At 49.1% G+C, this 25,123-nt stretch overlaps 7 protein-coding genes across 12 annotated transcripts; 4 read left to right on the forward strand and 3 right to left on the reverse strand.

Moving 5' to 3' along the window:
• The first annotated feature begins 10 nt into the window (after positions 1 to 10).
• Positions 11 to 947, forward strand: LOC121595385. Its single transcript, XM_041919319.1, has 3 exons — positions 11 to 408; positions 500 to 601; positions 732 to 947. The coding sequence occupies exons 1-3, from the start codon at positions 160 to 162 to the stop codon at positions 870 to 872; spliced, it is 492 nt and encodes a 163-aa protein (XP_041775253.1). The 5' UTR covers positions 11 to 159; the 3' UTR covers positions 873 to 947.
• Positions 948 to 1,340: 393 nt separating this feature from the next.
• On the forward strand, positions 1,341 to 9,617 carry LOC121595380 (mitochondrial uncoupling protein 4-like). Of its 4 annotated transcripts, XM_041919311.1 has the most exons (6): positions 1,341 to 1,882; positions 2,016 to 2,939; positions 6,450 to 6,712; positions 7,275 to 7,384; positions 7,474 to 7,959; positions 8,042 to 9,617. In XM_041919311.1, exons 3-6 carry the CDS (start codon positions 6,500 to 6,502, stop codon positions 8,214 to 8,216), a joined length of 984 nt encoding a protein of 327 aa, XP_041775245.1. In that variant the 5' UTR covers positions 1,341 to 1,882; positions 2,016 to 2,939; positions 6,450 to 6,499; the 3' UTR covers positions 8,217 to 9,617. The 4 variants fall into 4 exon arrangements, with proteins under 4 accessions (XP_041775245.1, XP_041775243.1, XP_041775244.1 ...); XM_041919309.1 differs by lacking the exons at positions 1,341 to 1,882; positions 2,016 to 2,939 and adding an exon at positions 3,349 to 3,705; XM_041919310.1 differs by lacking the exons at positions 1,341 to 1,882; positions 2,016 to 2,939 and adding an exon at positions 6,032 to 6,155.
• A 3,725-nt stretch (positions 9,618 to 13,342) lies between these two features.
• On the forward strand, positions 13,343 to 18,172 carry LOC121595377. Of its 3 annotated transcripts, XM_041919296.1 has the most exons (5): positions 13,343 to 13,468; positions 13,582 to 13,883; positions 16,298 to 16,537; positions 16,836 to 17,110; positions 17,182 to 18,172. In XM_041919296.1, the coding sequence occupies exons 1-5, from the start codon at positions 13,425 to 13,427 to the stop codon at positions 17,788 to 17,790; spliced, it is 1,470 nt and encodes a 489-aa protein (XP_041775230.1). In that variant the 5' UTR covers positions 13,343 to 13,424; the 3' UTR covers positions 17,791 to 18,172. The 3 variants fall into 3 exon arrangements, with proteins under 3 accessions (XP_041775230.1, XP_041775231.1, XP_041775232.1); XM_041919297.1 differs by lacking the exon at positions 16,298 to 16,537 and having other exon boundaries at positions 13,353 to 13,468; positions 16,818 to 17,110; XM_041919298.1 differs by lacking the exon at positions 16,298 to 16,537 and having other exon boundaries at positions 13,358 to 13,468.
• Positions 18,173 to 18,698: 526 nt separating this feature from the next.
• Positions 18,699 to 20,041, forward strand: LOC121595384. Its single transcript, XM_041919318.1, has 2 exons — positions 18,699 to 18,855; positions 18,973 to 20,041. The coding sequence occupies exons 1-2, from the start codon at positions 18,843 to 18,845 to the stop codon at positions 19,503 to 19,505; spliced, it is 546 nt and encodes a 181-aa protein (XP_041775252.1). The 5' UTR covers positions 18,699 to 18,842; the 3' UTR covers positions 19,506 to 20,041.
• Positions 20,042 to 20,143: 102 nt separating this feature from the next.
• On the reverse strand, positions 20,144 to 20,677 carry LOC121595643. The gene has a single exon (XM_041919767.1). It carries the CDS (start codon positions 20,675 to 20,677, stop codon positions 20,144 to 20,146), a length of 534 nt encoding a protein of 177 aa, XP_041775701.1.
• A 391-nt stretch (positions 20,678 to 21,068) lies between these two features.
• Positions 21,069 to 21,590, reverse strand: LOC121595644. The gene has a single exon (XM_041919768.1). It carries the CDS (start codon positions 21,588 to 21,590, stop codon positions 21,069 to 21,071), a length of 522 nt encoding a protein of 173 aa, XP_041775702.1.
• Positions 21,591 to 21,957: 367 nt separating this feature from the next.
• On the reverse strand, positions 21,958 to 25,107 carry LOC121595376 (protein asteroid). The gene has a single exon (XM_041919295.1). The coding sequence runs from the start codon at positions 24,781 to 24,783 to the stop codon at positions 22,135 to 22,137; it is 2,649 nt and encodes an 882-aa protein (XP_041775229.1). The 5' UTR covers positions 24,784 to 25,107; the 3' UTR covers positions 21,958 to 22,134.
• Positions 25,108 to 25,123: the final 16 nt, after the last annotated feature.

A 25,123-nucleotide genomic window follows, 5' to 3' on the forward strand; every position in this document is an offset into this window, starting at 1 on the left:
GTTGTTTTTTGTGTTTTTCTTTCTACCAAATCTGACAGCGCCGCGGAACGAAAAGGTTCGTGCGGAGAAAATCCTCACGACGATTACGGTTTATTTTGATTCGCATCTCGCCATCCGTTCGTTTCGCGTAATCCCGCGGAAATCCACACCGGAAAGACAATGGCCTCCTCCGACACCGGTGGCGTCAAGCCGATGTCCATCACGGGCCGGATGGTCCGTGAGCGGGAGCGGCTGCTGGGCATGAGCCCCGAGGAGCGAGCCTGGCGGGCCCAGTGGCTGAAGGATCAGCACCTTTCGCCGAACGAACCGAAGTACGTGCCGGAATACTGGAAGGAGCGGTACAACCCGATCCGCCGGGCATACCGCGCCCCGCTCAACATGGTCCAGAACGTACTGACGCCCGTTATTGTAGGTTTTTTGCGCGACCACAGTAGTCCAGCCGGACGTTGTTATGTAATGATTATTCTCAAACCCCGTTTTTCATCGTTTTTTTCCACAGGGTCTCGAGTGGGCACACGCGGTCCGTTTCTGGACGGGCAAGGTGGCGATCACTGCGTTTGCCATTCTGTCCACTGCCTACTACTTTAAGTACAACCAGAATGTAAGTATGGCGATGGAGGCTGGTGGTTTCAACACGTCACGTTTTGTTTACATCCATCATCGTATGAGTTCCATTCGCTTCGGTTGCAATTGTGGTTTGAACATGTTTTCCCTTTCTCATTCGCTCGCAGGATTGGACTCGTAAGGGAGGCTGGCGTGTGATTCACTCGCGTGAAGCGGTGGTGCCCGGAGATGCTGGCTATCCTAACTTCCCGAAGCGCGACACTCCGGCCGACTACGCGGCCAGAGGCTTCAAGCAGTCGCCCATCTAAATGTTGCCGGACGGATTGCACCGAATGCAGCGGGTTGGATTTGTATGTAGATAATAAATAACGAAACGGCACGAAGCTGGAAACGGTTTCTCTTCATTAAAGCTGGAACTTGGTGCAAGGGCCCGATTTATTCAGTTTTCGGTTGATATCACCCCGGTAGTCGTGCAACGCCCTATCTGAAAATATATTTCGAATTGATAATTTGAATTAAAATGCTAATGATATCCATCATAAAGCATCGATTTTATCCTAATAAGCCACAAAATTCGATTTCAATCCCATTCCGTGCAATTTATCGAACTAAAATTACAGAATACAAATTGCAATCCAAACTTTTCTACCAACCCTATCACCAAAGGTGTATACAGTTCAGACAAATGACAGCTCGCAATCAAATCCCCAACCTGACAGCCGTTTTCCCTCGCACGATACGATTTGTTTGGCAACAAATTAGCACGGAATTTCTAACTTTTTCGCCATTAAATAACGCAACCGAACGTACATCAGCTGCTATTACTTCCCAAAACCGACCGCTCATCCATAAAAACAAACTCGTCCCCGCCTACCCCATCCCCCAGGCCGGCACACAGCTGCAGTCGGAGCGGAACAGCTGACTCGCGGCACACACGCACAGCATGGAAAACATTGGACCGTGCTCCGGGCTACCTCACCACCATCGCCATCATTTGTGTGTCGTCCGCGAGGGCGAAAACATGTCGCCGTTTTGTTTCGAACCGAACTGAACCCGCTTGCTGTGCTAGCCGACCGCGTGCACACCCACCAAAGTGTCCAAATATTTACCCGCTCTCCGGGGTCGTGGAGTGGCTTTTGGTTGTGAAGTGCGGGGTGCCATCGAGCCAGTCCAAAGTTCCGTGTGCCGTATCGAGGGCGGCGGGGGCGAGTGCAATCGTGTCAAGCACAACGGCACACCACGATGGCCACCAGTGGACAGTACGTGCTGATCATTAACCTGAGGAAAAGCTTTCTTTTAGAACGTTGTTAAAGGGTTGGTAAGGAAATTGGCGCGTGTAGAACAAAGTGTGTTCGTTTTTGTTCGACCGTGCGTGTGTGTGTGTGTGTGTCGGTGAATGTGTGTACATGTTTACATAAGTGTTTCTTTCCGGTTTGTCCCCGTTTCGAAAGTTCCTGGCATTGGTGCGGCCACCGGCTCTGCTCTGTGCGAAATGTGTAAAATCATACTTTTCGTCTTTGGATGTTCGACTGCCAGTTTCCTTTATCCCAGCGTACAATAATCGATTCAAAACATCATTCCACCCTCTCGCCACCCCCTCATCACCGCCAACACCTTCACTCTTCGAAGGGCTCTTGAATGCCGAGGGTTGCTGACCTAAAACACGAGACTTCGCTCGCCGCTCGGCTGCATTCATTTGCCAAAGCCGTTGCAATAGCGAACATTATTATGTAATGCCAGTGTGAATGCAACGCGACTACGCACTTTCTTCTACTACGATACCACCAAACAACACAACCACCACCACCACCACAACACCACTACTACTACCAGCACTGCTGTAACAACGGGGGCACACATAGCCACTCACAACGGCAGCGCGAGCATTTTACTCCATCCTTCTCCATGACAACCGTGCGATAAACCGGCAACTCCTCGGGACGGCGACGAAACCGTTGGATTTTGCAGGAAGAAACATAAACAAAAATCATAACCCACCCGGCCCCACGGGGGGGAGGTACTATTTTCGGGCTGGTTCAGGCTTTGCAAATCCGCTAAGAAAAATAGGCCAAGCAGTAGGCAGTTGTTTTTAAATTGATGCTTGGACGGTTCGAGGCAATCAACGGTTCCACAAAACGGAGAATGGTGAAAACAGCGAGCATCGAACATTTAGATGATTTTTGGTGACAAAAAAGCTGACCAAAGCTAGGGAAAAAACAGGAAAATTTCTTAAAGGAACAGCATCATCTCCTCGAGCAGCCCATTAAATCCCGGTGCCTGGCGTGTCGAATGCACCTGTGGAAGAGGAGGGTATTCGGGGCGATCCTTTAGTCCATTTTAACGAGCACTCCAACGCGGTCCCGGCTGCACAAGCGGTAAGTTCATCTCTTTTTTACATGTAAACCATTTCTAGCGTCGATCTAGTTTTAGGGTATGCAAATGCAAAAAAAAAACTGTTCTTGTCGAATGCAGGCTGTCGGATTATTAACGGCCAACTGAAACCCTTTAAACCCCTTCTGCTGTGTGTTTAGCATCTGCAAATCGCCGTGCAACACAATCGACTAGCACAGACCAACAGGCGCATCCGGTTTGTGGTTGTTGTCTTGTTTGCGTTTTTTTTTTTGGCTACCAATTTTGGCGACAAACAGCCTATTTATAAACCAACCTCCCGAAGGCAACCGTAGGTGTGTGTGTGTGTGGTTTTGGTATGCCGGTACACGAGTCGCTCGTTGCGGCAGTCATCCGGTGCCCTTGCTCGAGAGATTCTTCTGCATGTTTGCGGGTCCGCTTGCTTAGATGGCGACGTTTCGAAGGGATGCAATCATCCCCGAACGCAGGAGAGCTCGTGAAGCGCTAGATTCTCGGCGTATAGTAGGCGTTGCAGCCGAACGGTAGTCGTGTTCCTAGACACGGTTGTGGTGTGTTTGCTGGCGGCCACCAGAAGTAGTCGCGTCCGATCGTTGTCTCCCTGCTGGTGCCACTATGAGCAATATGGCGACGGACGGGTCACGCTGAAACGGGTCGGAATCGGATATAAAGTGATTTCAGATAATTTGATTTGATCCGTAACCGCCGGTACAACGGAAGTGAAGTGTAACGAAACGAACATGGTGGTGGCGCGCAACGTTGCGGAGAATGACAGTAAGTTACGAACGGCAAGTTAACTCACTATTGTTCATATCCCGTGGAAGCGTTGCTATTGTGCGCTATAGCTTTATCATCCTTCCTTTTACCACTACCGAGGGTTAGACCACACAGTGTTAGCCCCGCACACACACACACAAACATCGATTGGCTTAACCTGATGTGTCGACTTGCTTCATTTCTGATTGTAATATTCATGAAACAAATCGATTTCTCATGCCAGTCCTTCCTCGTCCGTTAAACGCAAAAGGACAGTTCGTTTGGAAGCAAGCACCGAGGCACCCGGGGGTATGCTAATGCGATTGGAAATCGTTACGCTAACGCTGCCTCAAACAGGAAATCGCTCCCATGCGTCCGGTAGGAAGGAAAATTCCAGTGACTCACCCGATCTGGCAAAAAAAGGCAAAGGACATTGAGGGCCGTTCGAATAGCAGTGACAATTTGTCTATCCCATGGGGATGGTGATGATCGTGTGAGATCGAGGCGAATGTGAAGATTTATGACACTTTGGCAAACTTACAAAAATCCAACACCCGGAATAAGACTCGTGAAAGCAGTATGTCTATATTTTCCGGCACTCGCCTAGGTGTTACTAACGTGTTTGCAGTGTGAAACTGTCCTTCAAATGCAGCACGTGCACGTCTTCTTACACAACAGAATAGACGAAAGCCGCATCTAGCAGAGTAAGGAAGTGACGGGAGGACCTAAATTTAAAAACAAATCCTTTCCCCTGTCGGTGATTCCGTGTATGATTCTCAGCTGCAAGCGCGATCACTGACATGATCTCTCCCATTCCTCTGAGGAAGATAATTGGATCTCTTCCCTCAAGTGCAATGTCTTGCTGTGGTGCGTCGCTTTAAGCCGCTCTCTCTCTCTCTATGCCTTACAAAGACGTCGCCCTAGTTGAGTTCAATGTATTCAGTGCGGCGAAGAAGGGCAACGAGCCCTTTTTTTGCTGTTGTTTACTGAACAACGTGCATTCTTCCTGTCTTATCGTGCGAAGGGGCGAACGGAGAATAAGAAAGAAGCATCAATTCCGTACGTCTGAAACATGTCTACAATGAAGCAGGAAAGCAGCGTCACAACAACAAGAAAGAAAAAGGGCGTGCAATGTGCTCGGGAAGCCTGCACAGGTTTGGCAAGTAGCGGGAAGCGATTCGGTATGCGATTGTTTATTTTTGGCGATAGAGAGGCAGCGCACCATTCTGGGGCTTGGCTTTTAGTGCTTGGCTGCGCCTGCTATTGGTGTCGGTGATGTGTGGTGATGTATGCTGCTTTTCGGCAACTGAGGCCGCCTGGCCTCGCAATAAATTGCTATCAATTTTTCGATTAAAACCCATCAACCCCCGGTTGTCGGTTGTCTCCTCACTCGTTTCAGCCCGCGAAACGGACGAGCCCCCTTCTCGCGGAGGTCAAACGGTACGGACGCGTCAGAGATGTTGTACACCACCACCACGAACAACCACCACATGGACATGGGAGGGTCGGTCGGTATCGATAACAATATTCACCGTTTGTGGCGTTGTTATTTTTGCAACGGCAAATTGTTTGGAGCGACCAAAAAAAAGCGAACAAACGAAGAAACGCTGCCTGGTTTAGGCTTTTGCGTCATCGTCCCATCGGGGTCACCCTGGATGGGGTGACGTCGTTGAACTTCGGAGTGGAAAATTCAAACCAGAGGGGGTGTGCAGCTTACCTCTTCTAATGAGCTGTTGGGTTTGAAACACAAAGCAAATGATTTATGCGATTTTTTTTATGATAAGATAATCGATAGCCTCATGTTGGAGTGTAATTGTGGATGTGATCAGCTGAAAATCAAAGAAGTGCTACAGAATAGAACATGAGCTCAGTCGAAATATGACGACATAGAATAAGATTGTCCATTTGATTATTGATCAGGTGATCAGCATTCTGTTACAAATCGCATTTTTTGCACTATTTATAACAACTATGGCCATTGATAACAGCCGGTAGAAGCTGTGCCGCATATAGTAAAACACGAAGCACCTGATTAATTTCACTGATAACCGCAAAACCGTTGCCACTTTCACGGTCCACGGTCGGCTCACCCAGCCGATACTACCGCGAACCAGTATTATTATCTCACCGAAATCTGCGTATTAGCTCAATTGACGAAACATATTACCGCTTTCGAAAGGCATTCATGCACACTATCACTTGCCCGCGCGACACAGACCGCACCTTGTCCGCCCATCTCTTGGCCCACCGGGCTTATCACCGTTCCGCGGGGTGGTGTTTTGTAATACAAGGGAGAGGAGTCGAATGAAATTGGCAAACGATCGCGTGTGTAACCAACAAACAGTAACTCTAGCTCGATGATAGAACCACTACCAAAGCAGTTATCGCCGTCGTTCCGTGCCGGCTGGGTGCTGGGTGGCGCGTCCGCGTGAACATTTGCGCCGGAATTTGGCTTTACCTTGCGAGATGTAAGTCGACGCCGACGGAGAAGAGCATTCGGTTGTAAGGTTTGATTGTGGAGTCATTATTATTGATGAAGCAATTATCATGCTGCTCGAAGAATCAGCTGTGATAATGAACCCACTGCGTCTGAAAGGTCGCTAAAATACACTGGCTTCAAGTTCGCTTTCCGTGCGCTCTATTCCGTGACCACTTTAATACCGTAATTCCCTTTCTTATACATACGTGAAGCTTGAAGTTATTTGATACAAATAATTGAAACAATCCTTCTAATATGTTGCTTTCAATTTCTTCCCTACCAGAACCATCGACCGGTGAGGCAGCTGCAGCAACGAGCGACGGCGACACGACGATGCAGCAGACGGCGGCGGCCACCGGCCGGACGGAGATGCGTCCGGTCAAGTACCATTACGCCGACTCGTTCTGGTGCACCTACCTGGTGTCGGTGTTTGCGGCCAGCATTGCCGAAACGGTCACCTACCCGCTCGATCTGACCAAAACGCGCCTCCAGATACAGGGCGAGGCGGCGGCAACAGCGGTCGATGCCGAGGGTGCCGTCAAGAAGGTACGAAGGTGGTGTGTGTGTGAGTGCGAAGTGTGTGGCTGTCGCGTGCCCTATCTAATCTGGCTGGTGCTGTGTTGTGGAGCTGTTTTGTGGCGTATTATCGGGCAAACTCGTTCGAGATAAAGTGGCCAATAGGTTTAGACAGAGATGAGAATTAGAGATAGGTTTGTGTTGTTTAGCATTGTGAAATGTTGGATAGTAAGTACAATGTTGCCCGGAGGAACTGAGATAAGATGTTTTTGAGAAGTTCTAGAAGGGTGCAATTGTAACTATTTATTTTGTCAATTGGCGACATGTTCCTAATCAACTGAAATAACAAAAACGTGATCTATGACGATAGGTAGAGATTGTTTGGAGAATTAGGCAAAAATATTTGTTTTGAAGAAATTTTGGAAAATGTATCAAACATTTTTATGCTTTATCTGAACTTTGATTCCAATTTTCTAGACTTTTTTATGTAGCTCAAAGGTCAAACGATAAATTTCTTGAAGAAGGCCACACCTTCCTCCTGCTTTGAAGTTCAAAATAACAATCCGAATTTTCAATATCTTCCCACTTCCAGCTCAAATACCGTGGTATGTTTGCAACCGCTACCGGCATCATCCGCGAGGAAGGAGCGCTAAAGCTTTGGCAAGGTATCACGCCCGCCCTATACCGGCATCTTGTGTACAGGTAGGGACTGCGCTGCCAAACAGTCTGCAGCGGACAGTGCAATAGTAAGTCGCAACACGAAATAACACTTTTATCTTCTTTTCTTCCAGTGGCGTTCGCATCGTAACGTACGACGCCCTCCGCAAGAAGCTGCGCAATGGGAAGGAAACCTTTTCCCTCTGGCAGTCGGCCCTGTCCGGCGTTGGGGCGGGTGCACTCGCCCAGTGGCTCGCTTCGCCCGCCGATCTCGTGAAGGTGCACGTGCAGATGGAGGGCAAACGGCGAGCGATGGGGTTGGAACCACGCGTGCACAGTGCGGCACACGCGTTCCGCGAAATAGTTAGCCGCGGCGGTGTGTTTGGGCTGTGGAAGGGTAGCGTGCCGAATGTGCAGCGCGCCGCGCTGGTGAATCTGGGCGACCTGACTACCTACGACACGGTGAAACACTTTATCATGCACAAAACCGGACTGCCCGATTGCCACGTGGTGCACATCATGTCGTCGATCTGTGCGGGTTTGGTGGCGGCAACGATGGGCACGCCGGCGGATGTCGTGAAGACGCGCATCATGAACCAACCGACGGATGCTAGTGGCAGGTAAGTTGATATAGATTTAAAAAACACACACACACACACACGCTGATTTCATGCACTAATTCCATTGCGCGCTTCATTGCAGGGGACTGCTGTACAAGGGTTCGATCGATTGTCTGCAGCAAACCATCGGAAAGGAAGGCTTTTTCGCACTGTACAAAGGGTTCCTTCCTGTCTGGATCCGTATGGCACCGTGGTCGCTAACGTTTTGGCTTTCGTTCGAGCAAATACGGGCCAGCCTTGGTGCTAGTGGATATTAGGATTAGGAGCAGGAAAGCCACAGCTACTACAAAGTGCACAAAGTGTAGGTTTGTTAAATACTGTTCCCGATCGTTCAATTTTTCGCAGAAATATCCCGAAGTAACAGATTAGTAGCTCCCTTTTGTCTGGCACATTTTTCCCTTTTTGTGCCATTTCCGTTTACACCATTCGTTGTTCTTCATCGTTTAGCCTTTAGCTAATTATATGTATTATGTCCTTTTGTGCGTGTTTTGAGTTGTAAATATTATTGTCAGCTCACGTGTGCATGTCCCCACACGCTATGGAGCTCCTCGCTACATTTTCAATTACGAACGAGAGCTATCGTTGTTCAGCTGTTTTCTTATTTGAAACTGTGATTTAGAGAGTATAGTTTGGTCAGAGAAAACAAGCAACGACTCTTTGTAGAAAGGGCGCACCGGCTCGGTGCCGGTCTGATGGTAGCTGCCGTAGATGGTAACTTGGTCCCAATTAGTGTACGGTTAATTGTGTTTGGATTAAAGTTTTGGTTTCACCTCGACAGTAGCACACCTAACTGCTGCTCCGTTTATGATTGGTATGTGCGTATCAGCATCTGGAAGTGCGGTCGATTCGTCCGTTTTTCATCATCACCGTCTCTCCGGTCATACATCAATACGGCTCAGGGAGTACAGTAAAACAAAACAGTAAATGTTCCTCTATCCTCTTGAAGAAACGGTCAACTAAAATGAAAATTGTATCGAAAACACTCCTCCTCTGCAAGAATGTTTTTTTTTCCTAAAGTTCCTTAACCCTTCGAGCATATGTGCAAATATGTAATCGTAACCTTACGCCTTCTTGCGGTGAGTGGAAGAACCATCTCCTAATGTAGCTCTTAGCAAACTCCCACGATAAAAAAAGGAAAACCAACGACGACAATACCAAACCTTGTACGATAAAATGTAGCATTAAATGTTTTACGGTGGAAAGGGTGCGGGCATAAAAAGGCACAGAACTCGTTACACGAGCGTTACTACTGTAGTATCATGTAGCAATAATGAGGATTTTGGTAAAAGCAAGTAGTGAGATCTAGCAAACGACCATCGTTTGGTTTTAATCGATAGTATGCCCAAAAGCAAGTTGATAAATCTAGCGCTATCACTGATCACTTCTCCTCTTAGAAACGGAAGACATTCGTTATGTTTGTCCCCAAAACAACCGATCAACTCCTTACTATACACAACCATAACTAGCCGTGTTATATAGAATCTTCTCGAAACTATTGTAAATTGTACATAGAGTAGGTTAGATAAAGCGAACTTTGGTGCAGTTTAATTATTACTTTAGTCAACAACAACAACCTACGGGATAGGGGTTTACAGTTTTGAAATGGTTGCAACATAGAGAAGTAAAACGTACGACAAATAAATGAAAATAATAGCCAATGGTGAGCTTACATTCCATTGCAACTTTAGTGAATATCACATCTGTGTTAAACATCTGTGTTAAAGGCTCTGTAATGGGATGGGATCCGAAGCCCTCCGAGGGATAACATAGGCTCTCCCATCCAACTCCTATTCCGACACGTCCTCGTCGTGCAGAGTGGTAACATGTCCCTTCATATATCCTAGCTTGGGTACACGGGCTAGATCCAACCCTTGGGCGGATGGTGGCATATGGCGAACCAGGAGGGGGGTGGGTATCCCGGGAAACTGGGTGCCTGAACGTCGGGGGGGCAACCCGACGCTAAATAAAACGGCCACGTGGGCGCAGGGCCAGTCACCCAGTCCCATGGAACAACTGACTACAGAAAGCATCAGAAGGATACGAAACGGACTTAACGATACCGACCCAACGCAATGCCCCCGGACAACGATTAAAATGGGCTCATGGAACGTACGCACTCTTAGCAAAGCCGGAGCCTTGAAACAACTTGATGACGCCCTAGCCACATTGAGCATGGACCTCGTAGCTCTACAAGAGATTCGGTGGCTAGGGAACGGTGTGCACAACAGGCGTGGTAAGCAATGCTACGATATTTACTACAGCTGCCACGACCGCCACCACGTGCTCGGAACGGGTTTCGCCGTAGGTCCCCGGCTGAAATCCGTAATCATAGATTTCAAGGCTATAAACGATAGGCTATGCACCCTGCGCATGCGAGGCAAATTTTTTAATATAAGCCTCATAAACGTTCACGCCCCTACCGAAGATAAAGAGGAAGAGGAGAAGGACCTATTTTACGGCTAAGAAGGCCTCGCTAGAACTATAGATGCGTGCCCCAGGCATGACCTCAAAATCATCCTGGGGGACTTCAACGCAAAAGTCGGTAGGGAGCCAATGTACCGCCAATACACTGGCTGTCACAGTCTGCATGAGCACAGTAACGATAATGGTAGTAGATTGGTCCAGTTCGCCGCAGCGAACAATCTGGTTGTAGGAAGTACCAAATTTGCGCGGAGGGACATCCACAAAATGACGTGGGCGCACCCGGATGGCGAATCCTTCAACCAGATCGACCACGTGTTAATAAGCCGCCGACGACAGTCGAGCCTGTTAAACGTCAGAACTTATCGAGGAGCCAATATCGATTCCGATCACTACTTGGTTGGCTTAGTGATACGTTGTAGAATCGCCCGCCCCCGCACCAATGGGGGCGGAGAAAACACGCAGCCTCGGCTCAACACGGACTCTCTAAGGGACATTACTGTCCAACAGGAATTCAAAGCCGCTTTAGACGAGTCTCTACTACCAGAAAACAGATATGAAACTACGAGCGAGAGGTGGAACGCTCTAAAAACAAAAATAATAAACTGTGCAAGAAATATACTCCCACCACGTCGTGGCAACACCAAATCTGGCTGGTTCGACGATGAATGCAGACAAGTGACCGAACGTAAGAATACTGCATACCGAGCAATGCAGCAACGGCATAGAACGCGGGCATGCGCAGAGGAATATTCACGGCTCAGACGCGAAGAGAAACGAGTTCACCGCTCTAAGAAGCATGCTTTGGAAGAGCAAAACATGCGGGAACTCGAGCAAACCAGAGAGGCGTACGGACCGACACGAAAGTTTTACCAAGCGATAGCAGGTCACCGAAACAACGTGGTACCTAAGGTAACCTGCTGTCGCAACAAGGATGGAGATCTGGTTAGTAACCAGCCAGAGGTCCTCTCGCGGTGGGCTCAGTACTTTGATGAATTACTCAACGACCAGTTAAACGAACAGCTAGAAGCGCCACTAGCAGATAGTGTCATGCTACTGCCACCTAGCATAGAAGAAACACGAAAGGCTATCCGTCGGCTGAAAAATAACAAGGCACCCGGAACCGACGGAATTGCAGCTGAACTGGTCAAGAATGGAGGTGCACGACTAGAAAACGAGATTCATCAAATTGTTACTGAGGTGTGGGATAGCGAATCGATGCCTTGTGATTGGAATCTCGGCATCATCTACCCCGTATACAAGAAGGGAGACAGGTTGGACTGCAACAACTACAGGGGTATTACGGTGTTGAATACCGCCTATAAAATATTATCCCTGATCCTTCAGGATCGCCTTGTCCCGCACGTCGAAGAGATAGTAGGAAACTATCAAAGAGGATTCCGAAACGGAAAATCAACCACTGATCAGATCTTCACCATGCGGCAGATCTTGGAGAAGATGGCTGAATACAAAAACGACACATACCATCTCTTCATAGACTTCAAAGCCGCATACGATAGCATAGCCAGGGTAAAACTGTACGACGCTATGAGCTCATTTGGAATCCCGGCCAAACTGATAAGGCTAGTTAGAATGACTATGACCAACGTCACATGCCAGGTGAGGGTGGATGGAAAACTCTCAGGACCTTTTGCTACCACCAAAGGTCTGCGCCAGGGGGACGGGCTTGCCTGTCTCCTATTCAACTTGGCGCTAGAGAGGGCCATCCGCGACTCGAGGGTGGAGACTACGGGAACCATCTTCTATAAGTCAACCCAGATCCTGGCATACGCTGATGATATAGACATCATTGGTCTGCGGCTCTCCTATGTAGCAGAAGCCTACCAAGGGATTGAGCAGGCGGCAGAGAGCCTCGGATTGCAGATAAACGAGGCAAAGACCAAACTGATGGTGGCAACATCAGCGGACCTACCAATAAATAATCCGAATCTACGTAGGTGTGACGTACAGATAGGTGAACGCACTTTTGAAGTCGTCCCACAATTCACCTATCTTGGGTCAAAGGTCAGCAACGACAACAGCATGGAAGCTGAGTTGCGCGCAAGGATGCTGGCTGCCAACCGGTCATTCTACAGCCTGAAAAAGCAGTTTACCTCAAAGAACCTGTCGCGACGGACGAAGCTGGGACTATATAGTACCTATATAGTACCAGTACTCACATACGCCTCTGAGACATGGACACTGTCCAAATCTGACGAAACCCTCTTAGCCGCGTTCGAGAGGAAGATGCTCAGAAGGATACTTGGCCCCGTATGTGTGGAAGGACAATGGAGGAGCCGCTATAATGACGAGCTATACGAGATGTACGGCGACCTCACTGTCGTACAGCGTATAAAGCTCGCCAGGCTCCGGTGGGCTGGCCATGTTATACGCATGGAAACGGACGACCCAGCCCGTAAAGTCTTTTTAGGCCGTCCACAAGGACAGAGGAGGCGTGGTAGGCCCAAATTGAGGTGGCAAGATGGCGTGGAGGCGTCCGCCATTAAGGCCGGGATAACGGACTGGCAGACGAAGGCGCGAGACCGTGAGCGGTTTCGGACACTCCTGAGGCAGGCCAAGACCGCAAAGCGGTTGTAGTGCCGGATAAGTAAAGTAAGTAAGTTAAAGATTATGTTTTAATTTTAATTATTCCTAACTTAAAGTAGTATACTAGATGTGATTTTGCCAATATTTGATTTATTTGCGCAAGATTACTTTTTTATTTTAATTATTTATTACGCTATCGCAAAACTTACTCATATAATGTTGTATAATTTTCAGAAAGAAAGCATAAAATTACTCATAAGCGGATAACACAAAGTCAAAAATCAACATGAAAATAATTGATCGTAGTCCGAACGGATTGAACGGCAAAGCGAATCTTTTGAACAACACTGTATGTTGCCGGTTCAGAGCGCTGACCAGAGAGACTACGGGCCATTTTACGGAGAGCAAAATGCGCCCAGCTGCAAGGCAGAGCGGTAGAAAACGAGAGATACTTTTGACCTGAATGGCTAATTTCGTGAATCCGTTCAATCCGCACTATGATCAAAAATCAACCCGAAGATTTTAACATTTTTAGATACTGGTAAGATACTTGTAAACCATTAATACTAGAGATAAGCCATTTAATTTAAGGAAAAAAATAATGTGAGAATTTGAATATTTTCTAACAATTTATCTTTTCATCTCCCGTTGCAGCCACAACAATCCCAACGTTCGTCGATTTTTGCCACCTCGTGCATTACCGCGCGGCCGTTGTGTCGCACCGGGACCGGTTCTCTCTAACCCGCGAAATAAAACGAACCCCAGTGTAACGGATATTACGACTGTAGCCGCCGAACAGTTGATAGTCTCGTACATACATCGCAACCACACGCCGGTCGGTGTATTCGTTTTGCGTTGTCGTCGTGTTGTCACTGCTGCCTGCTACCCGCGCGTTCCATTACATTGTGTCGTCGTAAGAAGCTTCTTTCCAACCGCTACAAATATGGCCAACATTGGTAAGTAGCAAAAGGGGAACTAACCTACGAGAGAGTTTGCTGCTTTATAAGGAAGGAAGTGGTCGATTGAACGTGGCAGAAAAGCGTGTGACTAACAAACGAAAAACTGCTTTAGGTTAAGTGAATTAGGGATCAAAAAGATCACGCAGTTAAGTGAGTCAGATGATGCAGAAGGCTTTCCACTTGTAAGGTGTGAAAAAACACAAACGAGCTTCCATCGCTCAAGATGTTTCCCAGAGGCCACTTCACACTAGTCACCCGACCGGCATTTTTGGTGAAAGTAGTAGCTATGAGAGAGAGAGAGAGAGAGAGAGAGAGAGAGAGAGAGAGAGAGAGAGAGAGAGAGAGAGAGAGAGAGAGAGAGAGAGAGAGAGAGAGAGAGAGAGAGAGAGGGGGGGGCCGAACAAAACGACAAAACACCATTCCGCTGTAGGTGGATGTTTCTAAAAATAAATGCGAATTTTGTGATTTTTCGCTGCAGACAAATGAGTCAGCTCGAGTGCATATGGATTGGTAGAAAGGGAAACAGTTTCCGCACAGCTTGCGGTGGTAGGTAACGCCAACCGTAGGAAGATGCTATCGATCGAAAGTATGCACATCATCCTGCCCTCCCCCCCCCCCCGTATGGGGTCGCCCTTCTACTTTGTTTTGCTTGTTTGTCTGTTTGGAAGGTCATCGAAGCGTTATTTTTGTTTAACGCGATGAGGTCAGCGGCAGTTGAATTTAATCAACAACAACCTCTCTCTACCCTCTCCCTGCCGGCTTATCGTCGCGAAACATTCCACATTTGCCCACGATCGTCGAACGACTGCCGTGTGACTGCTTGTATACGATCAAATCTCTTTCCCTTGATGACCATGATGACGTTGATGATGTCACCGTCGTCTTCCACGTTCGTGCTAGGCGGCTTTAGTAAGTCGCCATGAATAGTGCACTGCTCAACGCGGGTGTAGGCATCCACCACACTCCCTCGCCGCCACTGCACAACCAGGCCACTATTGTGGGCTTTGTGGAATACGTGGCCCCACAGCACTCCCACTTTCCTTGGCGTGGCTGGCGGCCCCCGTTGCTAATAAAATGCGGTTGTTATTCGAGAACGTTTTTTTTTCTTTTTTTTTATGGAAAAGGTCGGTCGGTATGACGCTATAGCATTACCTTTGCCTCATCGTCGTCATCATCATGGTTCCACAACCCGGTGCGGTGCAATGGTGATCGTTGTTAGTCGGCTAGCGGCTAGCGCTAAAATGGCTAAATTATTCCGAAAGTGCACCGGTAAGCGCATATTTTCCCTTTCCCTCCTTCGTACGCACCATCGCCGATTATGGTTGACCAAATGGACACCGGGCAGTTGGGGGAACTGGCCGGTTGCACCTGCCGCATACCAAAAACTTCGCAACATCGATATGTTAATGGCCAATCTCGAAGAAGAAGTTTAAAGTAGCGAAAGAAGATAATCCATGTGGACACGATGTGTTATTTTCATTTTATGCAGCTAACGTAGAGGAAAAATACAACACGAAACGACGACATGCCCAAAAATCGATCGATTTTTGTTCACCAGTTTTTATCTCACCGGTTGGTTTGGTGATGATGATGCAATGCGACGGTTTTGTTTTTGGAGTTTTTGTTGGGAGAAATTCCTTTTAAGGTTTTGCTTTTGTATCGATTTCGCCAGTACTGTTTCGTGTATAGAAATAAGAGGTCCACGAAGCAATAACCCTGTTGTTGACCCTTTGCTTTGAATCAATCAAGAGGAAAGTGGGAACGAACGAAGAAAAACTATTTTCAGTCAGAAACATCGAACAAAAAAATGCAAAAGTACGCGCAGAAGAAAACAATCTCTGTTCTACTTCGGCTGTGCCCAACCAAGCGTGTGTACCAGTGTGCCATTTTACGAGCGTATGCAAGGGGACCGCAGAATGAGAAGCTCCGTTCTCTGGAAAGTGGTGCCAATTTCGGTGCCAAACATCATGAATCAGATTCCGAGTTTTTTATTAACAAAAAAAAAAGAAAAAATGTTCTTCCTCACCATCATGTTAGAAAGTTAGAATAACAACAATACACTTAGGTGTTACATTTTACACAGTACTCGACTGCTTAGCGCAAAAGCAATGCGCGCGCTAACGAGCGACTCATGCTTGGGCAGCCGGCAAGCGGTAGAGAAACGGTCAATTAGCACCTTCAATTGTTACAAACTAGCTTTGACTAAGATAAGGTCAACAATGATGGGTCCGTTTGCTGGAATGTACTAGACCTAGCCAAAGAGAGATTGAGCGATTTTGAAACCATTTCAACCATCACCACGTGGGCGCTTTTTATTCAAAATTTGTCTAACGCTTCCCGTTTTCAATTTGGTCGCAAAAATCATCCACATCTTGTTCATCATCTAATACTGCACCCACACATCGCAAAAGATCCGGTTGCGCACCGTCGATACAAGGAGAAAAAGATTGTAACTAACCATGCTGCTGCTAGTACTGCTGCCGATGCCGGTGACGATGGCCACGTGGCTGAAGAGCATGACGGGACGGCAAAGGCAGCGGTGGTAGAGGAGGAACCATTGGAACAGCAACAGCAACCACAAACAAAGCTGTCCAGTGGGGGTAGCGTTGAAACTGTTTCCGGTGCACCAATCGAACGACGTGACCCGATCGGTAAGTAGATCGCGTGTACGTTTTTCGTTCGTCTCTCACACACACAATGCGCCAATACAGGGGCGGTTTAATGGTGCCTGAGGGTGCAACATAAATATAGAAAGGTTTATGAGGGGTTTGTGGCGATTTTAACAGTTTCGATTGTGTAGCTTGATGTATGTATGGGAACTGAGAATGAGGTGCTACTGTGCAGGTTTTCCCCCTTTTCTCCCTTCTCCGACACGGCCCCTTTAATATCGTTCCACAACCGTTCCATTTTTTTCTATTTCCATACCATCTGAACTGCGAAACTACCTAGAGCTGGAAACGGAGGACAAGCTGGAGTACCGCTTCGTGCCAACCGGCAACGGGGTGGTCAACTTCAAGGTGCGCGCACCGAACGATGCCCACATCGCGCTCACCACCAACCCGGAGGAGTCGGACCCGATGCTGGAGGTGTTTATTGGTGGCTGGAAGAACACCAAGTCGGTCATTCGCAAGAACCGCACCAAGCCGGACGTGGCGGAGGTGGAAACGCCCGACATTCTGAATGCGGGCGAGTTCCGGGGCTTCTGGATCCGTTGGCAGGATAATGTGAGTTTCGGTTTTGTCGCGTCGAATCGAAGCAAAATAAATGTTAATTTAAATTTCCTCCTCCCTTTCAGGTGGTTACGGTCGGTAATGAAGGATCGGCCGCTGCCTTCCTGTCGTACGAGAACCCGGAACCGTTCCCGATCAACTGTGTCGGTTTCTGTACGGGCTGGGGTGCGACCGGATCGTGGCTGATTGAACCGGCCTCGGAGCAGGCGAGCCCATCGGCCCCGACGGCCGCCGCCCTGAGTGCTGGTGGTGCTGCCTGCTGGGTTGCGGCGGCTAATGGGGAAATTCCACCGAACGCAGTGGTCGGTGGTTCGGACGGTGAGGATATGTACATTGGGCGGGCCCAGCACGAGGGTGGCATCATCCCCGGCAAGGTGGTCGCCTCGCACGGTGTGTGCTACATTGCGTGGGGTGGGGCCGAGAACCCGAAGGCCGAGTACGAGGTGCTGTGCGATTTCGGGGGCGAGTTTGTGCCGGCGAGTGGTAGCGACATTCCGCCCACGGCCCTGCCGGCCGGCGAGTCCGAGGACGGTGAGCCGCTGTTCATTGGGCGGGTGACGCACGAGGGCACGGTGACGGTGGGCAAGGTGCAGCCGTCCCACGGCGTTTGCTACATTCCGTACGGCGGTCAGGAGCTTGCGTTCGCCGAGTACGAGATCTTCGTCAGTCCTTAGGGGGGGCGTCCAAAGCGGCACAGGGAGGTCCGTTACCAATATGCGTTAACCCTTTGCGCCACTGCCTTTGCAGGGGGTGGCGAGGGAGATGTTTTAGAATTATGCTTTAAACATACACCCACACACCAACACATCTTACATGTAAACATGGCGCAGCACGCAGTTAAAAGCACAGTCAAACACGCACACATAGTCAAGTCGGAGGAGAAGCAGAGCAACGGGGTCGAGCTTACTTTTAAAAAGCGCATGCCTGCAAATGTTATTAAACGATGTAGCTTTAGATATTTATGATACCCCACAACGAGATAACAGTATAATAACCCTTTTCAGTGCAGTAGCAGGGAGGCAGTTCGTTAAAATAAATGATCTAAAGTAACAGGAACGGCGCATTTATTTATTTTTGTTGGCCAGTGAGCACACTTTTTGTGTAATGCATGCACACATTGAAGGAAATAATAAAACAGAATCTCTTTATCAGAAGAAATGGCTTTAAAAGGATATAAATACGTGTTTCTATTAGTCAACAAAATGTAAACATTTTACAAACAATCCACAATGCACTCCAACTCTAATACTTTGTCGACATAACGGTCAAATCAAACGTTCGGCGATTGCTCACGAGTGAGTTACATCTTCCTCATTTGTTTACATTCACTCATGAGTGCAACTCACCGCAATGCTCATGAACATACAATTTATAAACAGGCTAGTTTTAGTGTCTAGTTATCAAAAAGTAGTAAGAATACAGCAAAATAGCCACAAGTAAAAAATCTTATTTAATAAAAGCTCAAAATACCATTCCAACCTGTTGCACCTGCCATGAGCAAAGCTTCTCACTGCATCGACTTTACTCACGACGTGCTCACTTGTTATGACAGTGCGCGTTCACCCCTTCCGAACATCTCAAAGCAGCCGTCGCAAGGTGGAATGTCCAGTTGTGCAAAAGTTGTGCATGAAATTGCGATGCAGGTGCAGTGAGCGCTGATCAAGCAATCCTAAGGATCGTTCCGGAAAGGGCGTTCTAACAAAACCCGTAGCCTTTATTCTACAACATGGTGAATTACAGTAAGTGTTTCGCTTCGCTTTATGTTTCTTCCATTGCTAAAAACTCCGTGCCTGGCGCCTGTTACCTTTCCCTGAGTAGTGGACTGATGACTCACCGCTAACCTATTCGTTTTGCAGCGTCCACGCCGCGGCACATCCACTTCTACGACATTCACGATGACGACCGGTACCCGCGCACCGCCCGCAAGCAGCAGCTCCACCGGTGGGACGCGCTGCACAGCATGAAATGGGTACCGTACCAGGACAGTGGCCCGCTACCGCCCAGTGCCGTCGAGTGTGGCAACAGCAAGCGCACGAAGCTGTACCTGGGCCGGGCCGAACATGCCGGCTCGGTCACGCCCGGTTTCATCAACCCGGCCAAGAAGGTGTGCTACATTCCGTGGGGCGGCAAGGCGCACGAGAAGAAGGTGTGCGAGATCCTGTGCACCGCCGGGGAGTTTGTGCCGTGCACCGAGACGAACGTGCTGCTGCGGGCAACGCCGGCCGGTGTGTCCGAGCAGGGCGAACCGCTGTACATCGGGCGGGTAGCGGTGGACGGGCAGCTGGTCTGCGGGAAGGTGCAGCGATCGCACTCCGTCTGCTACATACCGTACAACAGGAAGGAGGAACCGCACGTCAACTTTGAAGTGTTCATCAAATCTCAGCAGTGAAACACGGCACCGACTGGTACATAGATATATTATACTCGTGCGGCGACGATGTCGGTGACGAATTACGCTTAAGGGGGCGGTGGCGTTGGCCCATGCGATGCGATTTTAACGGACGAAATTTATATGGGATTTGACCGATAATGTCGGGCGTGCGATTTCGTCGTACGACGGAATCAAAACTCCTTGATTCCGTCGGATCGTCGCATCTGATCTTATCTGTCATCGTAATTGTGTAAGTTATGTAGGAACAGTATCAGTTTATTTTTTATAATGTTTAAAATATTAAAATTATCCAAATAATCACAACATTAACCGAAATGGCGTATGACAGCAATGTCCGATAAAATCGCATCGGATGGAAGGTTGCCACCACCGAAAAGGGAAACTTAGATAATGGCTGTGTAAAAATTTTCAAACCAGATAGTGAAACGCATAGCGCACTATCGGCTGTAGGGACTGGGGACTGGAGAAAGAAAACAAAAGATTATTTGTAAACTATTAAACTGCACGCTAAATACAAGCTGGTTGTATGGTGACGCGAAACGGTTTATTCATTCAAAAAAATGCAGCAGAGGAGGTAGTCGTGTTCCCGGTGTCATGTCATGTTCCCGGAGGGTGGACGTGAAAACGTTGCGCTTTCAGCGCCCAGGCACTGGTTGATTAAAGCCGGCAGTGGAAACGTAAACATCGTACTCGCGGAAAGCTTTCTCGACCCCACCGACCGCGATGTAGCAGCAGGAGTGCTCCGGCTGCACCTTGCCAACGACCGTCGTCGATCCCAGGCGCACCAGCCCAATGTAGAGCGGCTTGCCGTGCTCGGACACACCGCCCCGCAGCGCTCCGTTCGGGATGTAGCCGCCACCGACGTGTACGAAGTGGCCCTCGTACCCGCACAGCACCTGGTAGTCGGATTTGGTGTGCTCCTCGCCACCCCACACGACGCAGCACGCCTTCTTCGAGGGTACGATCCGGCCCGGCACGATCGAGCCGCGATGCTTCGCCCGCCCGATGAACGTCACTTCGCCTTCGTAGCCACCGACGACCGCATCGGGCGGTACCAGCCCTTCGGCCGCCTGCACCCAGCGGGCATTATCGAGGTAGGCGTGCTCGGTGTACCCCTGCGACGGTTGTACGTTGTACGTAAAGTGAGCCGTGAACTGGCGGTTACACATGGTTAATTGCTTGGGGAAGTTTCACACTTCGCAATCAAAGTACACTTGTTCACGCTTAAGCAATGTTGTTCGTTGCACGAGTATCAAGAAGATCAAGCCATCAAGCCGTCATTAATCCTTCTTTTTTGGTACATGTATATTGTGGAATTCGGCGAAAACATATCACACATACTATCGCCGTTGAGAATATTTCTTCGCTTTGGTTGTTGCAGATTTTGCATTGCCTTCAACACACACAAACACAGAGTCAGGGGATATTTATGAAATTAGGGGTTGTAAAAACCAACTCGCATTTTGTCTTTAAATAAACATTTTTGATTACACTTAGCACTGCACCGTTAAGCATATTAAATGTGTTTTTGTTCGACACGAACCACAAACGCCCCTTTTTTTAAGACTCATCAAAGGCACCCTTATACTCCGCTTTGGACACGAAAATTTCGTAATCGTTGAATCTTCTCAGAATTCCATTAACTACGGCCTGGCAGCAAAACTCGTCCGGCACTATGCTTCCGACCACCGTCACCAGCCCCATGCGCACCAACCCGATGAATATCGGTTTGCCGCGCTTGGTCACGCCACCCTGCAGGGACCCTATCGGACAGTACCCGCCGCTCGTCTGCACGAACCGCCCGTCGTACCCGCACAGCACCTGATAGTCGTGAACGACGTGCTCCAACCCCTCGGACACGATCAGACAGGCCTTCTTCGATGGTATCACCCGCCCCGGGACAATCGCTTTCCGATGCTTGGCCCTTCCGATGTAGGTCGTTTCGCCCTCGTAGCCTGCAACGACCGCTTCCGGCGGTACGACACCTTCCGCTGCCAGTACCCACCGGGCACCGTTCCAGTTGTAGCAGTCGTTGTAGCCGTAGGACGGATACAGCGGTGGTGGCTCACTACCGCCCCACATAGCCTCTGCACTGCTCTGGCGTTCGGGGATCTCTTCTGGTGCGGATGCGTTCCGTTCCCTCCCAACACAAACGCACACTGAATGTCAGACTGATGGCGCCGCGATGTCGCAATTTTGGTTCAATAATAACACGCACACACACACACACACCATCAAATGCGCACTCTCCCCAAAATAAGCACGCACACACCCCCAAAATGTATGTTGCGCTCGGCAGCATGCCCTGCATGCTTTGCATCCCCCCACCGACCGTTGCTAATATGCTCATCGCGGTTGCTTTGATATGAGGGAAAGGGGAGGGCCTTTCACAGCGGTTTAAATTCCAGAGCACGTGGTCATGCGGCTTCGTTGCATGCGCATTTTATAATTTTCGTTTTGCCTAATTAAATTCAAAACACATTTGAGGGGCTTCATTAAATATGGAAAATATCGTATTTCTAACCGACAAAATTTTCAAAAAATATATAAACAAATCTTTTTTTAATTTTTACTTAATTTAACGGTTTTCTACATAATTTACAACACCCAACTTTGTTTCTAAAGTTCAACCTGCCAATAGAAGCTGACTGAATTTATTGTTCACATCAACGAACCCCTCCCCATCATCGCTTTCGCTCGACTCGTCCTTCTTGCCTTCGTCCCAATCATTTGCCGGTGGAACCGTGATCGGTTGCACGTGCGCTACCGACTGTTCCTTCCGTTTCGCTGCCCTTCCCGTCTTCGCCCTCACCGTTCTACTCTTCAGCTCCGGTACGTAGGTTTCCACAAACCGCACCATCACGCAAACCGCCGCGTAAAGTGTTGGCGAGTGGCGGAATATCACCGTACGCTCGTACTCACCAAGGTCCGCCCGGTTCTTCATCCCTTCGTACACGTTGTACACGAACAGCGTGTTGTACAGCTCGTGCATGCGTAGATTTTCCACCGGATAGCCCAGCAACGGCGTGAGAGCGTACAGATTGAAGCAAACCGACTGGAAGCTGGCCAGTGTGTGCATGGTGCCGGCCTCGATCCACATCTTACGCCTTCCCCTGACCTCCTCTTCTTTGTACGAAAAGTGTTGTATCAAATGGTCGTAAGCGAGCAATGCCGACGCACGGGAAGTTCCGCTCGCTAGCTTATTGTAGAATGTTCGATTAAATGCCACGTCCGGCTTCCCTGTAGACTGTTCGCTCGTTTTGCTTGTTTGTCGCTGTTGCTCCAAATACTCCCGATGCGCCTGGCGAAACTGGTCCACGTTTCGGTTCAAACTTTTCAGCGCCTTATCCACAATTTGAAGCTGCAAAATGCACACCACGAGCGCATGCACGTGCGCCAAGTTTACGTCGGGACAGTTCTTCGCCCAGTAGATGATCGCCAGAAAGTAAAGGCGCAAATTGCTAGGAACGCTGCGGATCGTTTCAAACAGCTCGTCACACTTTTCGATCCCAGCGGCCTCGAACAGTTTCCGCAGGATGGTAACGTTTGGCAGCTTGGCAGGATCGTATACGACCCCTGCGGGCAGACAGGCATCGGTAACGGTAGCGTTCACCACACCCGTACCGGGCACCCGTCGCGTAACGTACTTAAACTCGGTCGTTTTTACTTTAAAGCTTGTTTTGAGGATCGCAAACACGGTTCGCAAAATAGGACCGCTTAGCCTGTTACTGTCCTGCCGCTTAACGTCCTCGATCTGGGGATAGTTGATGTACAAATTCGAATGGATCAAATCGGCCAAAAAGCGTGGCACTTGGGCCGCGCTATAGATGCGCTTGAACCAGTCCGGCCAGTTCCGGTCGGTGAACTTGTTGCGCTTCAGCTCCGGCCCAATCAACGGCTCATGTCCGTCCATAATGATCTCTTCCGCGTCAGATTCTTCTTGTACGAGATCATTTTCATCCTTGTCGTGCTCCTCATCACAGGAGTTGTGTCGTGACAATTCATCTTCCTGGTCGTCTTTGCTTTTCTCCTTTTGTCCTTCGTTCGATGCAGCTTCCTCCTCCTCCTCCTCCTCCTCCTCTTCCTCACTATCGAGAAAGCTTGCCTCGTCGACCGTTTCCATCGTTTCTTCGCCATCAGCAATCGCTCCCAAACGTGTTTGAAGATCCTTTTCAATCTCATCGTCTTCCAGTGGCGTTTCTTGCGCCGTTTGATCCTGCAAACCGAAATAATGCAACGCGACGCAATCCTCACAATTGTAGCCACGGATCGCCGTCAGTATCTGCCGGTACACTTGCTGCTTTTGCTCGCCCTTAATGTGTCGTATGATCGCCCGCGTTGCAGATTCAAACGTGTGGTTCTGCAGCCACTTCAGAATCACCTTCAGGCGACGCTCCTGCTGATTGATTTTCCGGTTCACCCGGCCAGTACTTATTGCCTCATAAAACGCCCGTAGCACATTCCGTTCGATGTAGTCATTCCCCAGCAGGACGGCAAACAGCGGGATCATCTCTTTCCCTAGCTGGTCGTGCGGCCCAGTCAAATTGTCGATCGTGTACAGGCAACAGTCGAGGTAGGAGTACGTTTCCACCTCTCCTTCACCTTCCACCACGTCCTGATCGCCGCACTGAGCGATATACTTTACCCCATCGCCCCGTTGTCGCGCCTTTTTCGTCTGCTTTCGCTCCACAATGCCAACCTTAAAGTTTTCACCCTCCCTGTCCGACACCTTGCGGTACACCTTGCTCGACAGCGTCACGTACGGGATGTACTGCACGTCGTGGATGTAAAAGTCCGAATCGTAGCTCAGCACGGGACAGCCGAGCTTGCGGGCCAGGATGGCCACCTCATCGTCCGCCTCGAACGCGCAGCGCATGAACGCAACGCCCGACTCGCGCATTGCGTCGACGAACACTTCTCGCAGCATCTGGGGCGTTGCGCTGTTGATCGCGGGCACGTGAAAGCCTTTCATCTTCAGTATGCGCTGCTGCATCCGGTACCGCACGATGGCGATCTTGCGCGACTCGTAGCCACCGTCGAGCAGCACGTACGGGACCACGTTCACCAGCTGCAGCTTGTCGAAAAAGTCCACCACCGTGCGGTAGTACGCGTCGTAGTTGCCGCCCAAGGCGAGCCCAACCTTTTGAGATCTTTTGAACAGCTGCACGCACAGGTTGTCGCCATCGATCACGAGATTTGTGTCGTGTAGTTCGTGCGGTTTCAGATAGACTGCTGCGTTCTTTTCGATAAACGTGGTTAAACCACGGACACCCATTTTCGGTGGGAAGTTATCGGGGGGAAATCAGCAGAAAACTAACTTTTCTAAGCGGAGTTTTGCACGCGTGCCGGGTTTGTTTACAAATAATGAAGACTGATTTGAAACCCGTACAACATGGCAAGGGGTTTTGACGTTTAAACATCGCTGCATCTCGCTCATTTTCTTTACTCTTCCTTTACTGCCTACAGTGCTCTTTTCGAAGTGAGTCCTCTTCCACTTCACTTCAAACACTTCGTACACCTTTGTCCATATGCCCAGTATTCTCCGGATTATTCTTCACGCTTCAATGCGCAATTTGCTCTGAAAAGGAAGCCATGTTCGAAAAATGTGTCCTTTG

Source organism: Anopheles merus, chromosome 3R (assembly GCF_017562075.2).
Source record: "Anopheles merus strain MAF chromosome 3R, AmerM5.1, whole genome shotgun sequence".
NCBI lineage: Eukaryota > Metazoa > Arthropoda > Insecta > Diptera > Culicidae > Anopheles > Anopheles merus.